Source organism: Anneissia japonica, unplaced genomic scaffold (genome assembly GCF_011630105.1).
Source record: "Anneissia japonica isolate Jap-2015-1 unplaced genomic scaffold, ASM1163010v1 scaffold3040_len1308831_cov196, whole genome shotgun sequence".
Taxonomy (NCBI): domain Eukaryota; kingdom Metazoa; phylum Echinodermata; class Crinoidea; order Comatulida; family Comatulidae; genus Anneissia; species Anneissia japonica.
The window spans coordinates 282,553-305,690 of NW_022718257.1; the positions used below are offsets into that span (position 1 = coordinate 282,553).

The 23,138-nt window shown below is 33.5% G+C and overlaps 1 protein-coding gene across 5 annotated transcripts in view; it reads right to left on the reverse strand.

Annotated features, from left to right (window-relative positions):
- Positions 1–296: 296 nt before the first annotated feature.
- LOC117110468 overlaps positions 297–23,138 on the reverse strand; it is a 24,465-nt gene continuing 1,623 nt past the window's right edge. Inside the window, exons 2-5 of one of the 5 annotated variants that reach the window (XR_004445699.1) lie at positions 6,835–7,005; positions 5,903–6,144; positions 4,246–4,557; positions 297–2,792 (exon numbers count right to left, since the gene is read on the reverse strand). Coding sequence is in view for 4 of the 5 variants with exons in the window: in XM_033253182.1 (XP_033109073.1) it covers positions 4,283–4,557; positions 5,903–6,089 (462 nt within the window). In the remaining variant the exon portion in view is untranslated. Of the gene's footprint in view, positions 4,558–5,902; positions 6,145–6,834; positions 7,006–8,421; positions 8,442–15,075; positions 15,217–23,138 lie in introns of those variants that run through there. The other 4 variants (XM_033253182.1, XM_033253180.1, XM_033253181.1 and 1 more) reach the window with 4 other exon arrangements.

The following is a 23,138-nucleotide window of genomic DNA, read 5'->3' on the forward strand; positions in this document are numbered from 1 at the left end:
GTACTACAAACCATTTCATATTACATTCACTTTATTATCATACTCTATTTAGTTTTATATTTTTAGTTTGTATTTGTTTTGTTTTTGTTTGCTTGTTTTTTGGGGTTTTTTTGGTAAATTGAATGCACTGAGAATTCTTGCGCCACTGTGTCAAATGGGATTCAAATAAATTGAAATTGAATAATACAGTACTTGGTGTGACCGTTTTCATGACCGCGAATACGAATTTTAAGATAATTACCTCTCCTAACCACTTTAATCCTTATACACACTTCAAGAAATGATCATCTACATACTTTTTATATTTTTAGATTACTTTATTCTTTATCATAAAATACAGCAATTCAAATCAGTGGCATAACACCTATGCACTCTCATGTGGCGGTCCACAGGGCCCCCAACCTCTAGGTCCCTCAATCTAGCACCCAGACCAAAAAGAACTTTGTTGATACATAACAATATAATGTGTCTCTGAAATCGACTGTAGGGCATATATCATATTATATTCAGTGGCGGAATAAACAGGGGAGGGTGCTTAAGCCCCGGGGCCCCACTAAATTTGTCAAAATATTTTTTAATGGGGATAAAAAAAAGTTATATTCACAGCTTTGTCTGTGAGTGCCATTTCCAGCCATCTAGAGGTGCCATAATCATAAATAATTGCCTCAGCCCCAACCATTGTGGGGCTGAGGTGGTACAGACTCTCTAACTGTGAAAGTCCTTCCCTGGCCCCTTTATTTCAAATACCTGGATCCCCCACTGATATTATATCATTCATTCATCGTTAAAAACATTTAGAATAACAATGAAAACATGACTGAAAAACAAGCACATCTGAAATCCTACGACGGAATTGGCGACTGGGACCAAAAAAGGGCCCCCAGTTTCAGAAAGCCACAGGGCCCCCGCCAAATCGTTACGCCACTGTTCAAAACAATCACGACACTTCATCCGAGAAAGGGAAAAAAACTTGAAAATCCTGGAAATTATACCGACTGTGTTGAGCTAAATATCGGAACAATATCATTCAATAATTGAATATGTATATAGAGGTCTCCATCCAAAAAAAGACTCCTTCTATTAAAGACTGCTTTTCTGTGTTCCAAAATTAACAAATGTCCAAAGCTGCTAAAACACATGGAAACCCCAGTCCCAGAAGAGATCTGTAATTAGAAGGAGACCTGTATTTAGGTTAACAGCTTTCAAACGAACATCAGAAGGAGGCAAGTTTCCTTGCCAATTAAAAATTATGTCCAACAGATAGGCATATAATACTCTCACAATTATTTTTTTGAGATTAATACTGAATCACAGTTTCATAACAATCCTAGATACAATGTTTGTAGTATGGTATATCATGCATTCTGACTATACTCAGTTACAATATAACATTATTGTCACTTAAAACTGCTATGAATATTTCAGTTATACAATTAATGACAATTAATTCATTATTGTTTGGGGAAACTAGTGGGAAATATAGGCCCCTATGTTAGACAAGAACCATATTCATTATGGAAGTTTTCATTTGAAACATTTTTTTTCCCCAATTTTTTGTACCAAAAGCAGTTATCCAAAACTACCATTTTTGTTCTTAATGTAAAACACCAAACCTGTATACATTTTCTATTTTCCAAATACTTTCATTTTTTTCCCCAATTTTTGTACCAAAAGCAGTTATCCAAAACTACCATTTTTGTTTTTAATGTAAAACACCAACCTGTATACATTTTCTATTTTCCAAATACTTTCAACATGCACTGTCACAATTTCCCAGTAAATAATCAGAGCTTGTGGGTTTGTAATAACAATTAGTTACTGACAATAGCATTAATATGCTTTGCTTGACCGTTTTATGAATACTACTTACTGTCAAAATATTACTTCATAGCTGAAAAAATAATCGTGTGTGTCTGAAATTTTTAACTTGGTGGATACAAAAAAGTAATCACTGAAAATAGCATTACAGTGCTTTACTTTATGGAAGATTTTGATGGTACGGTCCCATCGTTATAGTACGCCCTCTAGAGCTTGGTTGGGTTTGTTAGTTATTATAGAAACATGTAGCAAACACAGATACTGATATATCGAAACTAATGGTAATTATCAGTTTGTTACAATTTACTAGGTGAGATGCATAACCCATACAAGAGTCAACCTCTTTAAAATTTAGCAACATTGAGATAGATTCAGACAATGTAAGGCCTACATGAATTTCAATTATGTTAGCATAATGGAAACATGATTCAGACACTATCAATGAATTTCATTGAGCATCATTAATACACGATTCCAACACTGTAGATGAAATTGGTGAAACATAAATCCAACACTCTATGCCTACATGAATTCTAATTAGTGATAACAACTCTATAGAGGAACTACATCATTGACACACTGTAAACTAAATTCATTTGCATCATCAGAACATGATTCAGAAACTAATATAACTTCAATTTTAGTATATTGGAAACAAAAGTTTTGTACTGTACTTTCTAAAATTATCATCACTGAGCATCATTAAAACAAAAACGGTCTATAAACTTCATTATTTAAAACATGATCCACACACAGTACATGGCTTCAAAACAATTGTTTACGGTATAGCATTGTCAACTACACTACACTGCAGATGGACTATTACAACAACACAACTCACTTAGCATCATTGGAACATGATTCAGACACTGTAAATTAACTTCATTTACTGTATACGTATCATCAAGGCATTATTCCAACAATGCACTTGGCCTTCAATGAATACTGTACATGAACTTCATTGCAACTTTATTCTGAAAGTATACATGGGTTTAAATTGGTATTGAAACATGGCCAATGCAAATGAACTTCATCATTGTAAAACTTTACTGTACATGGATTTCAATAACACTGTACATAAACTTCAATGCAAATTTATTTAGACACATGGTCAATGCAAATGAACTTCATCGTTGTGACATGATTAAGACATTTTGCTGTACATGCATTTCAATTAACACAGTAAATGAAATTCATTGTGACATTATTCAGAAAATATAAATGGGTTTTAATTGGTAGTGTGGAAACATGGTTCAGAAAAGGTAAATGAACATCATCATTGTAACATAATTAAGAAACTGTACGTGGATTTTCAATTAGCATTGTTTAAACATGATTTAGAGACAGTACATGAACCTCATTTAGTGTCACTGAAATATGATTTAAACACGGTACATCAACTTCAATTTAGCTTCACTGAAGTATAACTCAGACACAGCAAGATAACTTCATTTCGCTCAAACACGTTTCATACACTGTACTGTACATGGGCTTGAACTTTTCTGTATCATTGTTGAAACAAAATTCAGACACTGTACATAAACTTCATTTTTCTGGCATTCCATTTAAATATAGTTCTCGCGTTAAAATTATAATACCAGACACGATTTCAACAAGAAAAAGAACATAAATGTATACAAATAGAAATTAAAAAGTTTATCAAGAACCAAATTATTAAACTGTATGTGGACTTTCAATTAGCATTGTTGAAACATGATTTAGCGACAATACAAGAACCTCATTTAGTATCATTGAAATAAGATTTAAACACTGTACTTGAACTTCAATTACTGTAGTATCATTGAAGTATAACTCGGACACAGCAAAATAACTTCATTTAGCAACACTAAAACATGTTTCACACACTGTAATGTACACAGGCTTTAACATTTCTGTATCATTGTTGAAACAAAATTCAGACACTGTACATAAACTTCATTTTTCTGGCAATCAATTTAAATATAGTTATTGTGTTAAAAATATAATACCAGATGCAATTTCAACAAAAAAAAATTGGAACTTTCTAGCCAAATTATTATATTAGCACTGATATACTTCTTGGTCAACAGTATTGATAAAATTTACAACCTATTCATGTAAAACTCAAACAAACAATGTAAACCCTTTCATTTTTTCAACCATAAAATCTCATGATTTTGTTTATCTGGGACATTCAATTGACCTTTAAATTTTACAACTTGCAGTCCCAGAAAATGTTATGATTCCATATAAAATTAATAGCTGTCAAAGAAGTGGTAAGAATACCAACAGTAAGCTGACACCTCTTAATATTTCCAACGATTTTATAAATAAAGATGATTAATAGAATTACAGGATTTGTAAAAATGAAGGGGTTTTACATTTGCATAATACAGCAACAGAAATAGTTTGCAGCTATGCAACGGAAATCGTTCACACATTACTTACAGTAGCAACAAATTCATGTACACCATCACTTAAAGTTTCATGTGTTCTTAGTATTCTCTGAATCTGATCTTGGTGAGTTCAATGGGGACTTCAGCTCTGAATTATTGTTATCTTGATGAGGAAAGTTGAAGGAATCCTTTAAACTTGAGGCATGGATCTCCCCTCGAAGGCTTGATGTCTGAAGCTCGCTCTGTAGGCTTGAGTTCTGGAACTCCCCAGGGAGGCTTGACGATCCCTGGAATTCCTGTACACCAGTATTTGATGGATTACTGAACTGGCGGAAGTAGTTGTAAACCTTGTTCAGTGGTGACACTATTAAAAAAAGAATATATTCACTTTATGCATATAAATGTACTGTATGTAAAGATATAATCAATGTCTGTGAGCTGAGCGGTTGACTGAGGGGTTGTTACTGCTTCTTGTGGCGAAAACACCGGTTGAAACCAGGCCAGCAGCGAGTTTGAATTGGAGTCTGATTGGTTGGCTCCTCGAATAACCCCCATTTTGGGTTAAGGGCAATGATTGTATCATGTCTGTTATATGTTGTAGTTAAGTTGGGTGACGCTGCACTGCAGGTCCCTAGCTCAAATTTCCCATTTCCAATTAGAATGTGGTCAAATAAAAAAAGGCCAAAAAAAACCAACCAATTGTTATATTGCCCTTTACCGACCAACAATGAAAATCAAAAAAATCATGCCAGTTCTTTCTTTTATTTTTTTCAATATTAAAAAAAAATATTTTTTAAGCTAAAAACCAAAATAAAACATTTTTCATAGATTGAAGTTATCAAAATATTGAGGTTTCTGTGTCAATTTCTTTCTAAAATGGAAATATCATCTAGTTATATTGAGTCAAGTAGTCCAACATCTTCCTATGCCAGCTGAGCCTAGGCCTAGGATCTAGGATGGGGAGTCTACATACAACACACATTACTCTACTATGCATGTAATTCTCAAGTGAAGGAGGCCCTCTACTGGGCCTCTTCAAATCCAGTACTTATACAAAGAGTATAGAATTGCAAGTGGCCCGACTGCCCTTATTTTGTATGCGTGCAACGGAACGTTAAAATGTACTGCCACGAAGAGGCGTGTAGTACTTCAAAAGAACGTAAAAGGCGTTCGTATCTAACGTGTGCTGCGCTTCAAAACTCGAACATACGTTCTATAGATACGCAGCATTCGTTCGATACAAAAGCCTCTTATGTTCTTTTGAAGGACACGCCCCTTCGTGGTATTACTTTTTGATATAGGATTGCGTTCCAACGAAACCCCAACAGTCAGACCTCTTACAGATCTATACTCTTTGGTTTATGTCATGGCTTCACACATGCCCAACGCGACAAAATCTATTTTAATTATCTTTTCAGCTTTAAAGTCAATATAGTGATTGGTTGTTTTATTAAATTATCAATATACATACTAAACAAGCATCCATGGAAGTTGTGTTGGAGTAAAATCCACAATCTCAGTATTTAAGAAGATAAAAATGTCCGACTAAAAACAAATTTGTGTAGGGGTACACAGTGAGAAACTAGGCTTAGGCCCCCGGGTGAGATAAAAAAGGGAAAAAAAACAATTACATAAATAATTACTAATAACAAGAACCATTAAGACAAAAGTGAATAAAGAACACATTTCCAAAGTAATAGATAACTTACTTGGCGGAGTAGGAGATCCAATTGGTGATGCTGGCGTTGCCTTCCTTGGGCTTCCAGTTGCTGGAATGCCGGAATCGGGAATATCAATCTCTTGGGACTGCTGTCTCTTTTGAATCTGATGATACTTGCGTAGGCTGGTGTGGCAACTCCCTGGTGCCACAAACATACTCCCAGGAATTGTAGACATGATGAAACTACACTCACATAAACTTAAACTACAGTACACAGAAATATTTGGCACACTAGGAAAAAAAAACAAAAGAAACAGGATAAAAATATTTTATTACATTTTGAATGATAACAGTTGCCAAATAGATAAGTTGATGGATAGAAAATTGCAGGGGTGGTGCAAATGGTGCGATTGCACCACCTAAATTGTATTAAGAGAAATAATTGCTGGAATGTATTTTTGATATATTATTTTTTTTATTATGAACATAGTACTGGTCCATATTCTAAAAAATTTTCTCACCTCAGCCCCAACCATAGTTGGACTGAGATGGTGTGGACTCTCATGCACCATCTACCGCCAAATCTTGCACCAGCCCCAGGCAAGTACACTCGCCACTTACAGGATGGAAGGACGCTTTATAAACCAAGTCACTTATCCAGGTCTAGGGAGTGAGGTTGTTTTTTAGTTGTGAGAAATATTCCTGCTGTGACAGGAATTGAACCCAAGAACTTAATTTCCAACAGGGAGGTATCTAGAGAGGCACAAGCTTATGTTTTGAGGCATATGCGCCCTCACCCCCACAGATATGCCACTGGCACAAGGACTATTTTTAAAATTTAAACATTTATGGAAATCCTGTGTACTGTACTTACAGTACCTGCAGTAAAGATACTTCCATGATTATATATACAATAAGTACAGTTACTAAAATTGCTCTCTTTAAATTTAATAAAGAATAAAACAATGCTAATGTACTTACCTTATACTATATATTTTTAATATCTATTTAACACAATATCTATGGCAACCTTGTATTAGTCTGCCTCGTTAATTCTTGTCCTCAAAAAATATTGCAACCAATCGTCGTTGCAACGTCCAGTGCTCGCTGACATCAACATGAAATCTGTCAAATGCAACAACTCAGCGAGTCCTGAAAATCAAGCAAAAAATATAATGTTTTAGCTGTCAGCTGTTTTGCCGTTTTTCCAAATGTGCACATTAAGAATCTCACACAGTGGTCTAAATATCCTCCCAAGAGTCCACCAGAGGTTTAACTAGGCATTAGCTACTAAAAAATCAATACCAATCAATACTACTTAGCCTTGGTGGCAGTGTTGGAATCAACAACCGAACAAATAAAGATTTTAAAAATCTTATACTTTGCGACTGAAAGTAGAGAGATTATCAAAGAATTACATTTGCTTATATTTAGAGGATGTGTTTTTGTTTTTCATAGATGATTAAATGCATGACTATATTTTGCAAAAAGAGCTAACTAGAAAAATATATGAAAAGGTTGTGTCACACTACAATATATAACAAAGCAATTTGATCTTTTAATTATTTACTGGATTTAATGTTGTATCCATGGATGGATGGACAAAGAAACATACGATCAATACACAATGCATCACTTTGGTGCACCTGAAAATCTATGGTAGAAAGGATTAAAGCTTGCTTGCCTTCTAATCCCAAATTACTAGGTTCAAAAACTCCTACTCACAAAGCCTCATAATTTGAATTTGAATAGAGTGCATGCTTCTTCTATTCTGTCGGTAAGCTGATTACATAAATGGGGGGAAACCCACAAAAAAATTCTATTGAATTATAATATTAAAGAAGGTACAGAGTGTGAGTACTGTACTTGATGTAGTTGCAAGGTCAATGTTGTCATGTTGTATAATTTGACAATATTTATTCCATAAGTTACAAGTCTATATTAAAAGATCCCAACATTTCAGTACATTCCAAGATACATTATGTATTGCACAACATTAAATAAATAGTATATCGTAGTTTCCCGGGTATAGTCCCACCTCGGGTATAATCCCACCCCTGACTTTACATCCAACTTCGTGTACAAGCATTCCCCCGGGCAAAGTCTCAGGGTATAATTTGGGTGAGGAGGTCAGTAAATTTTTACAAATCCTCATCAAAATTAAAGGAATATTAGCTCCAAACTTGGCTTGGAAATCTTTCAATTGATTAGACTAGACATTGGTCACCATAAAGTTGAATACAAAGCCCATCCTTGTAAAACTCATAAATACTGCCACTAAAATAACCAACAGCTCACTAACTGCAGCTAAAAATATTAGACTAGGAGCAAGTTTTTTGTTCCGGCTGCTTCTGCCACTAAGTTTTATAATTCTTTAGCAATAAAATGGGCAGTGGCTATCAGCTCATCAGGCAACACATTATGACATCCAGAAGAAGGAGTCCTTGTATAATCTCATTGAGACACAGGAGTCACTACAGGTAAATATTGTAAAATTCCTCTGCTGTTAACTGTCCATAATGCTACAGTACAAAAACTAAAAATATACACAAACAATCATAAAATTACTGTAGTGTTTCCATTATTTGTTAACTTCACAGAGAGCTGTAGGCAACCACTTTCTCTCTCCTACAACAGTACTGCACATGCTGGTTCTATCTGGCAACCACATACTGTGTCTATGAGAGTAAAGTAACCTTTAAAATAATCTATGTCAGTGTCTAATAATATGCATACAATGTAGTATGGATGATATGTATCAGTTGAACTTTATATATCACTTGATTCAATTTCAGAGAACTTGTTTTCAAGCAGGTGTAACACATCTGATACTATAAATTACGTCATGGGGAATAACTAACAGACAGACAGAACACATTACATTAAAATGTACGGTAAATGTTTAAGATTTATTCATCTTGCAAATGACTATTAAATTCATCATGAGGGTTTACACTCTTTGCTTGAAAAATCTAGGTTGGCATCTATGGCCATAGTCTATTCTAAAAACCCATGGCCCCCATTTACAGTATTCCTGATTACACACTGCACTGCTGTGCTGATATATGATTTAAATACTGAATGTTGTACTGTAGCTTTGATCAAGAAGGTATTAAATAATTTGCTTTGTTGAAGACAACATGTCTAATCTGTTAACTATAATTCTCAAGCATCTGTCACTTTCTATCATGATATTGCTGACTATTAAATATTAACATTAACAATCTTTTTTATCAGCATTTCTACAATACAAGGCCTCATTTTTAGAATCAAAAAGGCTCCTACAAAAAAACAAAAATGTTTGGATATTAAACATGGATTAGGCCTATTAATTGAAATTCAGACATTTTGTCACTGTTTTCATGAAGAGACACAAACTTCAATTTCGACGAAAACAATGTTTTGGAAAAAAAACGTTTGAAGTGGACTACTTCACAATTATTCGTAAATTTCACTATCAAGATAACAAAATTTTAAATTTTTTTTACTTATTTCCAAAGATAAAGCATTAAACAATTCAAATGTTCAATTTATTTTTCTTTTATTACCTTTAATTAACCTGTTAATTAGCGTGAAGAATTTGTGTCTTTTCGTGAAAACGATCAGAATAAACAGAGCGTATGTTGTTACACGTAGAGTGAAGTTTGTGTCTTCGTGAAAACGGTACACGCTCTACAAGCTCCATTGTTTAGACACAAACTTGCTGTGGCGAAAACAGGCCCACAAACTCGGCTTATCCTGCTTAAATCATTATGTTTTTACTAATAATTCCACATTTGATGCACATGAATAGACCTATTCCAAGTATACTGCAAGAATTGTACTGCTATGCGTAGGTAAGCTAGAAAATCTAATCTTTACATCTACTGTAGCCCTAAGCAAGTAGGCCTTACGTAGAGATCACAACGATTGCAATGCCACACACGCGTCTTTTAATAACCCACTGAAAGTTTGTGAATGTAACCATAATGTCTGTACTTGAGTTAATTTTAAACAGAAATGCATGGTCAGTCCTTCGATAGTACTTGGATGATGATAGCATAGAATATCGCGCAGAAAACTTGATCTCGTACTAGAACGAAAAGGCTTCTTGAATCTACAGTACAACTTTGCATTATCCCAGAACTGCAAAATTCAGACAGCTTGAAAGGTGGAATATGACTACTGTACCACCATGAACACATAATATACACATGCCTTGTACATGTATGACATCATAAGCAGTCTTGACTAGTTATGCATGGTTGCACAATAATGCTAGGTAAAGAGTAATTGCCTGACACATATTCACACAGACAAAATGCTCGATCTATTTTAGGGTACAACCTAGAATGTGAACTAATATACCAAATTACTCTAAGAGCTATAATTTCACGAATTTCTTGGATAGTAGGTACGATTACAATTAACAAACAACAAAGTCCTATTGGTTATGCATGGAGTGGTGTTGAAAATGGTTACCGTCTACAGTGTAATGAAGTTAGCAAGAAGATGTACATATTGTACTGTACCTTCATGTACTATTGTGTATTCCGATTTAACTTTTAAATTACAATAATGTACGGTAACCAAAGCCTTGCTCCTGGCATCAATGTTCCTATGCATGATACTTGACTTTATCGGAAAACATAAGGTTTGGTCAAATTTAGGTGGTGGTTTAATTACTTGAACAATTGAGGGGGAGAGAGTTTTTATGGCCCAAAATAGTGATTTTAGACCACATTGGTAATGTTGATAGGCAAATTACAGTAATATTTTTAGCATACCAACATGGTACTTAAAATTTTGTAGAATAATAAATAACACAAAAGTTGTTGTTATGTACGCGACTGTCGGCTGCCTTTTATTCTACACTTGTCTTCAGTTTGCATTGAAAGGGTACTGCTAAATTGCCAGCTGTTTGGAATATAATACCTTCATATTAGTCTACGTTATACAGCCACTCCCCTGCATCCGCCACGTTAAAATAACAATTACAATTAAAAAATAACTTGCAAAATGATGTTTGCAGCAAGACTACTCATACAACAATACTCATACAACAATCAGAAGCAAACGTCACATGGAGTTGGCGAAAAATTGAGATCAAATGAAAAAACTATTTCGCCAAAATGGCTAATGCAGTTTTTTTTCGCCAATCCAAAATAGTTTTCGCCCATGGCGATTGGTTAGCGTGAGCCCAGACCGAACACTGAAGAACTTTGTATTGCGATGTTAAAACAAAATGTCAGAATACTTTTTCTTGACGCATGTGCAATTTCACTTTAAACGGCCACATACATACACAAGCAAAAAAGTTCCTATTGCATCATGCAAAGTAACTAAAAATTATAGTATGGCCTATGGTAGGTATAAATGAAATAAACAATGCTGAATTGAACTAAGTTTTCTCCTTAAATCTTGATAGTTACAACATATTGTAAAAAATGCATAAATATGCAAATATTCGGCTGGCACTGGATTAGTGGTAATGTTATCAGCTGGTACTACAATCGAGTGAACACATACATACAGTAGTTATTAGTTTTTAAATTATGAAATTCATTGAATTTTATACTACAGTAGCTCTAGCGAATGCATCCTGCATGGTCAGTCACATGCAGCTGTCACGTGTAATTTTAGAATGGAATATAGATTAACCCTAAATGAACATGTCAACACTCAAAATTCAAGTCTCTGCAATTTACATGAATTTAACCAAATAAATACAAAAACCCCCAATAGACCATACTGTAGGCTGCAGTTTTGGTACAATAATTTTGTATTTCTACAGTAGAACCTCGATTTTACGTATTGTATGGAACCAGAGGGCGTACAGTACCTAGACCAACAACGTACAACTGTAGGTCTAGGCCGTACGAATAAAACTATGTGTTTAGTGTTTTTTTCATCAATTTAATGCGATGTCATTATATGGTTCAAATAAAACCATGTGTCATTGTAGTAATTTATCCCTTTATATCTTTTATTACCCTTTGAGGTCATGACCCATATCCCATATGGGTTACTGTCCAAGGATGCTAGGCCCGTGTATATATGGTACGGGATGATTTTCCTGTTTGCTTTAGTAATGCTGCCCTCTGTAATTGCTGATTCTTTTTTAGTGGATTTTCTTAATGTCATAGTAACTAGAAATGGCTTAGCGATCGCATGGAGGAAAAATTGGCAATTTTTTTCTGCGAGTGAGTGATGTACGTGAATAGTTCAATTCAATTCTATTCAAATTTTCACCAGAAACGTCTAGCAGTTGCAATCAGTAACGTCAGGCCTAGGTCTGACATGTTCATATGAGGTTTGGTCATGTATAAACCCCCCTCTCATATTTCAATATCCCTACCTCCATCTTCTCTATTATTATTATTGTATTATTATTATCTACCCCTATCTTCTCTATTATTATTATTGTATTATTATTATTATCTCATCAATTTACTAGTTGTTAGTGAAATGTATCCTAGTCCAGTATCAATCCTAGTTAGAGTTGATTTATCAATGATGTCAATGTACAGGATCAACACACAAACAAAACCTTAAAATAATTTGATACTGTAAGCCAAGTCAACTGATACTGACACCTCAAAAGATCACTTGAACTACTTGGAGTGACAAACACTTGGAGTGACAAACACTTGGAGTGACAAACATTTTCAATTTAGGCAATTTTAATTAGAGAATACATGAATTTTCAACAACAGAAGGCATGTGCCATCTGACATGTCTCAAAATGGTCAGAATATTTACAAAAAGAACCAGATGTCAATTACAGAAGACCATGGCATGTGACGTCAATTACTGTACATCAGCCCATTGAATAATAATTTAGGCATCTAACATACTTTTCAGAGACTCTAAATAGCAACCCTTTTTACTGTACCAGACATACACAAATGTCGCTCTTTATGTAAATGTAGTACCGTTTATAGCCCCGATATTCAACCCCCGGTCCGCAGGCAAACTCCGGCCCACCAAAAAATTTGATCCGGCCCGCGCAACATCGCTGGAAAATAAATCATATTCCCTCCGATTTTCAATACTTACAGAAAAAGTTTTTCTGTTAATAAAAACATGACTACCTTGTACTTTGGAATTATTAGTGTTTCTTATTGTAGCTCACTATATCTATCTAGAGTCTTGCCATGGGAGAGGAGACGGGTTGGTGATTCTTGTCCTAATGGCAATGGGGGAGCGAGAGGTTGATGGGGATAAATGATTAAGTGGGGATCACTGATATGATGTATGTCTAACCATTAGCGACACCAGCGGCAGATCCGTGGAGCAGGCTCGTGGGCATGTCACTCTGTTGAAAACACTGCTTTGATGTGTCTTCACTCTGAATGTGCCATTTCCGGGAATCTAGAGGTGTTATTAAAAAAATTTGCTCACCTCAGCTCCAACCATGATTGAGCTGAGGTAAATCAAAGGAAAGGGAATCTGACTCCTCTTTGGGAACTTTCTGACGATCTTTTTTTTTAACTACTTATAGTACATGAGGGTATTTTTTTTTAATTTTTTTTATTTCTAGTGGTTGAAGGGTAGGAGATTTGATTATCTTCCACCCTTCCCTATGCCAAATGCGTTCCCTCATTTTTACAAAACAAGGCTTATCTTTGATGATGTCGAAAAACCAAGGTTAATAATATAGGCCTATTAGGAAGACTTGTAAGCCTATAAAGTGGGTGGGGCTGAAAATGGAAGTAAAAATTTATGTTGGCAAGCCGGTGGTCTCAATAGATTGAAACTGGCCCTCAGCTTAAAAAGGTTGAATACCAGGGGTTTATAGAATTAGGGAGTGGAAAAATCCTTTTTTTTTGTGTTCGGAGAAAAAATCCTGCTTTGAAGGCTAGCATACCACCAAACTTTGGAGGCAGAGATAGGTGCATATATCGCAACATCCCTTCAGCCCATAAAAATGCAAAAAGTCCACAATTATAAGACACTTATACTAAATGTAAGATTTGTTATTTTTTGTTATAAAGATTTTAAAAGAAAAATTTCCTTTACATTCCAGTAATCTATCGTTAGGCCAGTACAGTATTTTGATATTAAAGTTGCTGTTGTACAGGCAAAATTGTTAAATTACTTCGAGGAGAGAGATAATGTGTATAAAATCACAAATTTAGCGTGAGGGATCTCACATTATTTTGAACGATCACCGTTACGAAATAAAATAGGTAGAAGCTAAAACAACTGTGGTTAATATGTCATCCAAATCAATCATTTTCCACATCAGGGCTTCCAGGGAAAAATACCCAAGACCCCTACCAAGTAGTCCCCAGTAGATAATAATAATAGATAATCTTCAGTATACTTTTCGAGAAGAATAAGGCTAAATTTTATTATAAATAAACTCCTACAACACAATCATCCATTATAGTATCTATGCAACCAAAAAAGACACTGGAAACAATTGAGATTTCTGCTTTTGGTATAATAATAATAATATAATAATAATATGTCGTTCTTATATAGCGCTTCATGCCTTTTGTTTGGTATAATTTCCAAACTGGAAAAAAGTTTGGAAAATAATGCAATTTCCCAAAAAGTCTATAATTAAGTCTTTTTAAATCAGTATCTAATTTAGTTTCAAAATAACTTCTTTCAATAATACTTTCAATAAAATATAATAAAAAATTCTTGTCATTGCTTCCTACTATATTTTTCTGAGTAATAATGAATGCACAGATTCATTGGCATTTGACAATCTTGAAGGACATTATTAAATGTTATTATTACATTTATTTGTTCAAATACAGTACTGTATTTCAAAATACAGTTGATTTAGATAATTAATTGATTTTTTAATTTAAAAAATTATAATTATTATTAACATATTATTAATTAGTTACTGTAGCATGAAACTACATATGGTATAAGAATCTACAGTTTCTAAACAGGGACATGAAATCTATGTTATAACTTAAACACTATGCAGTCTACTGTATCAATTATCAACCAAAATTAAAGAATTAAAATCGCATGTTTTTTTACCTTTAATCAATTAACAATTTAATTATATGTTTACAAATTTCTCTCAGTATAGTATACAGTACATTCTGTCTAGTTTCTGATCTCCCTACAGTACAGTGTAAATTCTCAACAAGACTAGATAATTCCCAAATTGATTAGTTAGTATTTAGACAATTTAAATCAAATAGGGTACGTTTTTGAGGATTAAAAGAAATATAATTAAAATGCTCTGAAAAATATGCAGACAGTACTTACACAGTGATCATCACTAGCTCACTACACTACTTCAGACACAGACCAATGGAATGATATTATAAGCAAAGTCAAAGTGATCTACAGTACAGTATTTATATACTATGGGTCAATGGTTTCAATTGGCTGACGTCAAGTTATGCATAATGCCAGTGTCCTGTAGTTTTATCTTAATGCTCAAGCTTGTCAATCGTTGCACGTCTACATCAAAGTATTGGCAGTAGAGATAATGATAATTATCTAATGATGAACACAACTAAAAATAACTTAAAAATAATATTACAGAACAGGACTAAGATGATGTAAACTTAATTATGAATTCCTATCATCACAGACCTTAAGTTCTAGCATAAGAAATATTCTGTCAATAAACTAAACATTATGCTAATTAGGAAGTGTGTATACGTGCTAAATGCAGCGTAGCTAGCACTGTATATTTTATTATTTACCAATCTCAGCATTTGGCATGAGATGCTTTATTGTCAGTGCTGATTCACTGCCAGGTTCAAAGAATAAACTTAAATTAGAATATTAACAGTTGGGCCAACATTGAATTTATATTAATATTGCTAAATACGCTGGTTGGCATGTTGTTGACTACATAATTGTGAATGCCAAGTGGTAGTGTGCAATTCTTAGTCCATTTTATTTGCAAATTTTATGTTATTAATTATAATGAGATTAATCATAATAATAATATAATATAATAATAATCATATTATATAATAATATTATATTACATTATATTATAATATATAAATATTATAATAATATAATAATAATAATAATAATAATAATGACATTAATTATAATTAAGTATTATTATAGGGTTCCATCAACAACAAACAACTTCCAGAAACTTGATCTTTTCTGACAAATGATGATTGACGGCAGACAATAAGGATGATGATAATAATGAATATGATGATAATAAAAAGCTTCATTGGGTTTCAACAATAGCAAGCATTCAACTATAATAATAATAATAATAATAATATATTCGGCATAAAAGAACAATTTAGCCAGGATGCGAGAACAGGCGAAAGCCCAAACAATCAATGCACTCGCTCCATAGAACACAAAATGAAAAATAACAAATTTAAACTTAGTTACTAAAAATTTAAATTTAAATTAGTTAATACATTGAAAGAAGATGTTTTGTAAGAGCAGACAAAAAATGAAATTGATTGATAATTTTGAATTTCTATTGGTAATTGTTCCCTTAGTCGTGGGAATATAACATAAACAGAATTAAGAAAAATATTAGACTTTGCATTCCAATGTATAAGTCTACCATTACATCTTTGACTACTATTTACATACTGAGAAAATGAAGGAGGACAAAAAACCTTTTAAAATCTTAAAACCTAGTACAAGTTTCTGAACATTAAATGCATCTTCGATAGATAAAATATTAAGAGACTTTAGTCTATAAAAATATGATGTCTCCCAAGAACCTTCCTTTCTAAACATTATTATTCTTGTAAACTATGGTAGTTTACGTTAAGGTGTATCAGTAAAACCATGGTGAAACAGTTTAGAATGTTAAAATGCAGAAAAAAAATATGTGTTTTGTCAGCAAATGTCATATTTTGCTGACATTTATGTCCAAAGTTTTTTTGTGCGTTTAATTTTATTGTACACACTGCGGTGTGAGGTCTACCACTGCTCAACAAGTGCAGACAATATGGAAGGTAGGTTTACTATCCTCCCACCATAGTGTTCTGATTTTCAATAAATGTACTGTAATGTCCCACTTTCCATTTTCACATGCTCACTTTTGAATGTCCTGTGGTGTTGGAATGTCTAATTCAAGCAAGTCAACATTTAATGCAATCTGGGTCTTCCATTCCTTGCACCTACTTTTGATGCCCTTGTGAAACACACACAAAAGACCTATTCACTGCCACATTATTTGAGTAAGATTTTTATTAATAATCTATGAAAATTGAAACACAGGTTAAAAAACTACAGTAAAATCTGGGTGGGTAAATTTCACAGAAATGAAACACATGTTGCATTAGCGTAAGTACAATATAGGCTTATACATACCTACAAAGTCTTGTGAGCCTCGCGCTTTTTGACCAAACCTCAAGCTCTCAAGCCACTCACAAAGATCTCATGCTTTTCCAATAATCTCAAGCTTTCTTTTATTAAACCCAAACCTTTTATCAAAATACTCAACATTTTTGAAATTCAATAGTTTATCAGGCCTAGAATCATCGAAAATTCTATCTTTCCTATTAATAGCTACATATTTTTAAGGTTTCATTTGAGCACGAGAGGTCTATTCAGAGTGAACCAGAAAGCATCCGCGCCCAAATTTTTTGGGTTTATCTGTTAAATCTAAAGCTACTAGCTACCTCCAACTTGGCATATATGGGCTTACAGTAGCTCTTTGAGACTTGCGTGTCTATGCAAAAGGGGCCAGTGGGTTGCAACTTAATTTCAAATTTCCTGTCTGGGTCATCAGTTTGCAGAATGTCTTGTAAAACTAGCAATGTCAGAGGATGGGTAATTGAAGCCTGTCCAAAATAGCCTGTAGGCATATATCACATGCAACTGGACTATATTAAATTACTTTTAATTCTCTATAGGTTAGGAAAATAATTGAAAACAGAATGTAACTTAAGCAGTGGTTTCCTGGCTATCTGCTATAGTCTTGGAAAGGTTTTAGTTGCTGACCTGGGCAGATTGCTAATTATGAGTGTTCCACAGGGGTGTCGGCTATATTGTACCAATGCCAACTCGTACCCAACTGGCGAACCCTGTACCCAAATTTAGGTTTAAACCTCATGCCTAACATTGGCTAACTCATACCACATCTATTTGTACCTACTTTAGCAAAACAAAATCCAATATTAAATACTTCTGCCTGTCTACTAAAATAAAAGTAAATTTAATTTTTGAAATACTTTTTAATTTCCACAACTGCACTAAACTTAAGTGCCTAGCTTATCTGACACTACTCAAACTACTACACTGTAATATATATGGTCTCCGTCAGTCAGAGTTGACTACGGATAATTATGCCTGTTTCATTGCTACCAAGGTAACAACAAATTAAAATTTGTTCATCTGGTACATTTCTTGCTGTGGCTAAATAGACCTATCTGTAACCTGCATTTTCTACCACATGTGGCACAAGGGTATTCAGGAGCATCTGTTGGTACATAGTGCTCACTCTTTTTCTTGCATTTCACTTTTATATCATTTGCCAACTGGGTTTCATGTTCAACATAATTTTGAAGCCCAATGTAGACAGCGTTCCTCCAAGCATATCTATTTATTTATTTATTTATTTATGCACTGTAATAGCACCCCCTCAATATATAGTTTCGAAGTCTCGGCGATCATGAATTTATGAATTTCTTTCCTGCTGTATCAAAATCTTCTAATTAGTAAGTTTGACTTTAAAAATATACAGTAGTTTTAAGTCAGACTCCAGAGGAAAAGAATTTTTTTGATATGTTGTACAGTAGAACTGGTTTTTCTAAATCAAAAAAAGTTGGGAAACGGTGAATGAGACACAAATTTTTGAATATTTAAAAACTGGGGGGAAAATGGGCGCCATTTTTACACCTTTTCAACAGTTTTTAAAAATTGAAAAATCTGTATCTCGTTAACCGTTCCACAGTTTTTTCGTCAAACAACTTCTTTCTGTCTTTAGAAAAATCAGTTCCACAATATATCAACATTTTTTTTTACCTCCGGAGCCTAATCATTCAACAATTCAAGAGAGTGCCAATATCCATGGAAATACGCAAGTTTTCAGTTATAATTGGAGCTTAGCAGAGTACATGGCAATGTGCCCGACACAGCATTCAACATACGTTAATTTTGTTGCACTGGCAATCAAAAACGCAATTGCTATGTCAGGGGAAGATCCAGAATTATTTAAATGAGGGGCCACCAATTTCATATGGGCCTAGATTTAATATAATTATACAGATATAAGTATCCAATAATGATAATAATAATAATAACAACCTTATTTTAAAACGGAAAAAAAACTTGTACACCAATTGGTGTTTTTCACAAGTTTGTGCAAGAAGATACAAATAAAATGAAGAAAATTAAATATTAAAAAAAAAATCAAATTGAAATGCATACTGTACAAAGGAAAGTGAAATCTAAAATTATCAAGACTAAAATATGATGTCATGACAATATAGAACAGTTGAAAGTTGTTTGTTCATTATTTAAAAATGATGATATGATTCGTGTGCAGTAATGTAATATATGAAATATTGGGATACAGTAACTGGATTTGTTGTGTATCAACCGCTGGCTAGCCAGGCATTTGTTTGTTGGGTGCAAACCAAGTGCAATTGTACATGTGGTGTATAGTGCAAGGGGTATGCCTGGATAAGTTCCTTCAGGCTAGAATACTATGTACCATACAGTAGTAATGTACTGTACAATCTCTGACATGCCTAGAGATATATAAAAAACACAAAACAGCATGCATGCTGCACAAGCTTTTACAAACAGGTTTGTCAATTTCAAACTTGAATTAAGTTTATTAATTACATTTTTACCCAAACTTGAAAAAACAAGTATAATTGGTTTAGGGCAGGAAGGCGTCTCAGAAGCATTATTTGTAGGACCAACAGGTATTTCAAATTACTTACTTGATACATGCCTACAGAACAATGATAGCTATAATAGTTTGCCTTACTAAAGTTGATTATTTTACAACTAATTTAAAAATGTGAAATACGTTTTAAATTAGACTGTTTTAAATCATATTTAAATCTTAATTTTAGTATGTAGTGACCATACAATTAATACAGTTTGTGTTTTTTGATTTGAGCAACTGTGCCTGCAACCAGTATTCTACATAATAAATATTTTTCAATTTTGTGTACAGGTCTATACTCTAAATTAAAAATCTTTGTTCTTTCTTTGTGTGAAATGCCGATTTACATTATTTTCCAGTCTGGTAGGTACTGAGATAATCACTTTCAATCACAGAACAATTTCAAAAATTTATTTTTTAACAGTTTTGATTTTATACGTTTTAATTAATTAGACTGTTTTAAATCATATTTAAATCTTCTTAATTTTAGTATGTAGTGACCATACAATTAATACAGTTTGTGTTTTTTGATTTGAGCAACTGTGCCTGCAACCAGTATTCTACATAATAAATATTTTTCAATTTTGTGTACAGGTCTATACTCTAAATTAAAAATCTTTGTTCTTTCTTTGTGTGAAATGCCGATTTACATTATTTTCCAGTCTGGTAGGTACTGAGATAATCACTTTCAATCACAGAACAATTTCAAAAATTTATTTTTTAACAGTTTTGATTTTGTTTTCATTGCCAACTGCCTACAGCTATTTGAACTGAGAAAATTGTTTTCAATTTTAATTAGGTTCATTGAATGCTGAAATTAATAGGTATAAATTGAACAAAGAATTACTTAAAAATTTCCTATTTTCTGCTAACAATTTGCATTTTAGATTAAGAATTTGTAATTAAACATATACCTACGTTCATAAAAATAATAATTTATTTTTACCTTAGTCATTCGTAATTGTTGTTCTTTCCATTAGTTTTAAGAAAGTGGGTTTTGAACTATAAGCGAATGATGAATAGAGGAGAAAATTGACATAATGTCATCTTGTCATTATTAGTGTAGCCTACTGTTGATAGTCTTGTTGCACTACACCAATGGTTTGTGCACTTTTTGACACTTAGAATAGATATAAATATAATTTAAATTTCTATGTTGAATAACAATTTTAATTACAGTTACTCCCATTTACAAATATAAATCTTAAATTTAGGGCCTACGAATACAATTAAAACATAATTCAATTACAAATATAATTTGCATTTTTAAATAAAAAACCCCAACTGGAGACAAAAACTGTGAATTCAGAATGAAACGAGCACAGTTCAATAGTTTTAAGGCCTAAAGTACTTTGTTAAAGGCCATTTGGTAGTCGGATTTGCCAAGACTATAATTCACAGGGTTCGTATGTTTTTAAACAAGCAAATTTCCAGGACAATTCAGGTCAAACTTTTAAGGACATATTATGATCGCTTAACAGTAAAATATCGGCAATTTTATGATTGATTATAAAGGATATATGCTATACGCCTAGCCGATAAGCAGTGTGGCTAAGGAAAGTTTTGTTTTTCTAAGCATGTGCAGATTGTGCTTATCTGGTTCATTAGCATAACAATACCACACATAAGGCTAATTCAAGTTAGATAGCTTAAACCAGCCAGCTTTCTATAGAAAGCAAGGTATAAAAAGTCTCTGCTGATCCATAATGTTGATACACAGGAAGTCAGGTCACTGATGCAATCGATGCACCAACATTGTCATACACGCCAAGGCTCAAGCATTCGGAGTGAGATTCATGTTTGAGGTCTGTCCTAGCACTCGCGCTGAAGAATCAAAATCTCACGCATAAATGTAATATTGCCTATAATAAAAAAATATAATCTGTACAGTACTGTAGCTCTCTCGCTAAATATTATCATCTACTGTACTTAAAAGTAGGATTGGTTTTGTTATTATACATTCTTACACAAAAATACAGGGTAAAGTTGGGTTGGCTTTTTAATGCTGCGTTCATTAGAACTTGTGAAGTCGGTGTTTCCCAGGTTCACAACTTGTGAAACGCGTTCATCTCGTTGGTGAACTTGTAAACACAAGTTGTGAACTCGAGTAGAATTCTCTTCCTCGAATTACACAAGTAGTGTGGAAAATGGCGGGTGTATCTATGCACAACGAGCATAGGTATTTATTGCAATTTATTAATTAAGTAATATTATTTCAGATAAAAAAAGAGTTTTGTTTGTATGTTTTTTATTTGCAACCCAACATATTTTTTCAAATTTGTATAAGTAATATTATTTCAGATTAAAAAAAAAAAGGTTTTTTGTATATTTTATTTTCAAACACATTGCAATAGTGAAAACAGCCATTTAGTGTTTGTCAAATGAATGCACTCTTCTTGTTTACTCGCATGTTACAAGTTCTGAAATCAGTTTTCACAAGTTGTAATGAACGCAGCATTACACTCTAATGAAATCAAATGGAGCTGCCTACAATATCATGGGCTGGGCATATTACACATGTTACAGTTTTTTGGCAGAGTAAATCATGTCAGGTACAAATTTCTTTATTTGATCGTCTTCAGAATTTTTTTAAATGACCAATTGACAACATAGGTCTTTAAAAAAGAGCACAAGTCGGACTAAAAATGTTTAGAGATAATATTATTTTTTGTAATGTCTTTCATTATTTATCATATAATTTTACTTTTTTATTTTTTATTTAATGGTATCTCATATATTCTTTAGTCTCCCCCTCTCCGTGTCAATACTAGATACAGTGAGCTACACTCAGAAAAAGCCACACTCTTGTAAACAATGCTAGATAGGGGAGCTGCTTGGTGGTGTTTCTATGAACTGAAAAACTTTTTCTAAAAATCGGCAGGAAAATGATTTATTTTTAGCTATGTTGCGTGGGCCGGCCGGGTCAGAATCTTTGGCCAGAGTTGGCCCGCGGGCCGGGGGGTTGAATACCGGGGCTTTATTGATCAATTCTGATAATGGTCGGTAAAAATTTAAATATTTCTCTTACTAGTTTTTTTATCAGATCTGATCATATCAAAGTAGCTGCAACAATAGGATCAAAGAATTGCCAGCCGCCATGCGCGTATAGATAGTCGAATAAGTTCGATCATGACTGCAGAAATATGCATTCTCTAGAAAAGATGTGGATTCTCAGTTGTAAAAATACAACCCTAAAGTAGCATAGCATGCATTTCTGGGTACCTAGGTTAAAAACATTCCGGAGGAGAGGGGCATGCAACAAAAGTTGAACTTGGCATGTATGCATTGTGTGTATTTTTTGTTTAAAGTCTAAAATCTTAAACACCAGGGGCGTACCGTGGGGGGGGGGTCGATGGGTGCGGTCGACACCCCCTTTCAAAAAAGTGCCCTTTTAAATATGATTTTTTTTTTTAATCTAGCATAATTAAAGTGCGCCTAACATGAAGGTAGTTAATATCAAAATAAATTATCCTTCGCCTAAAAA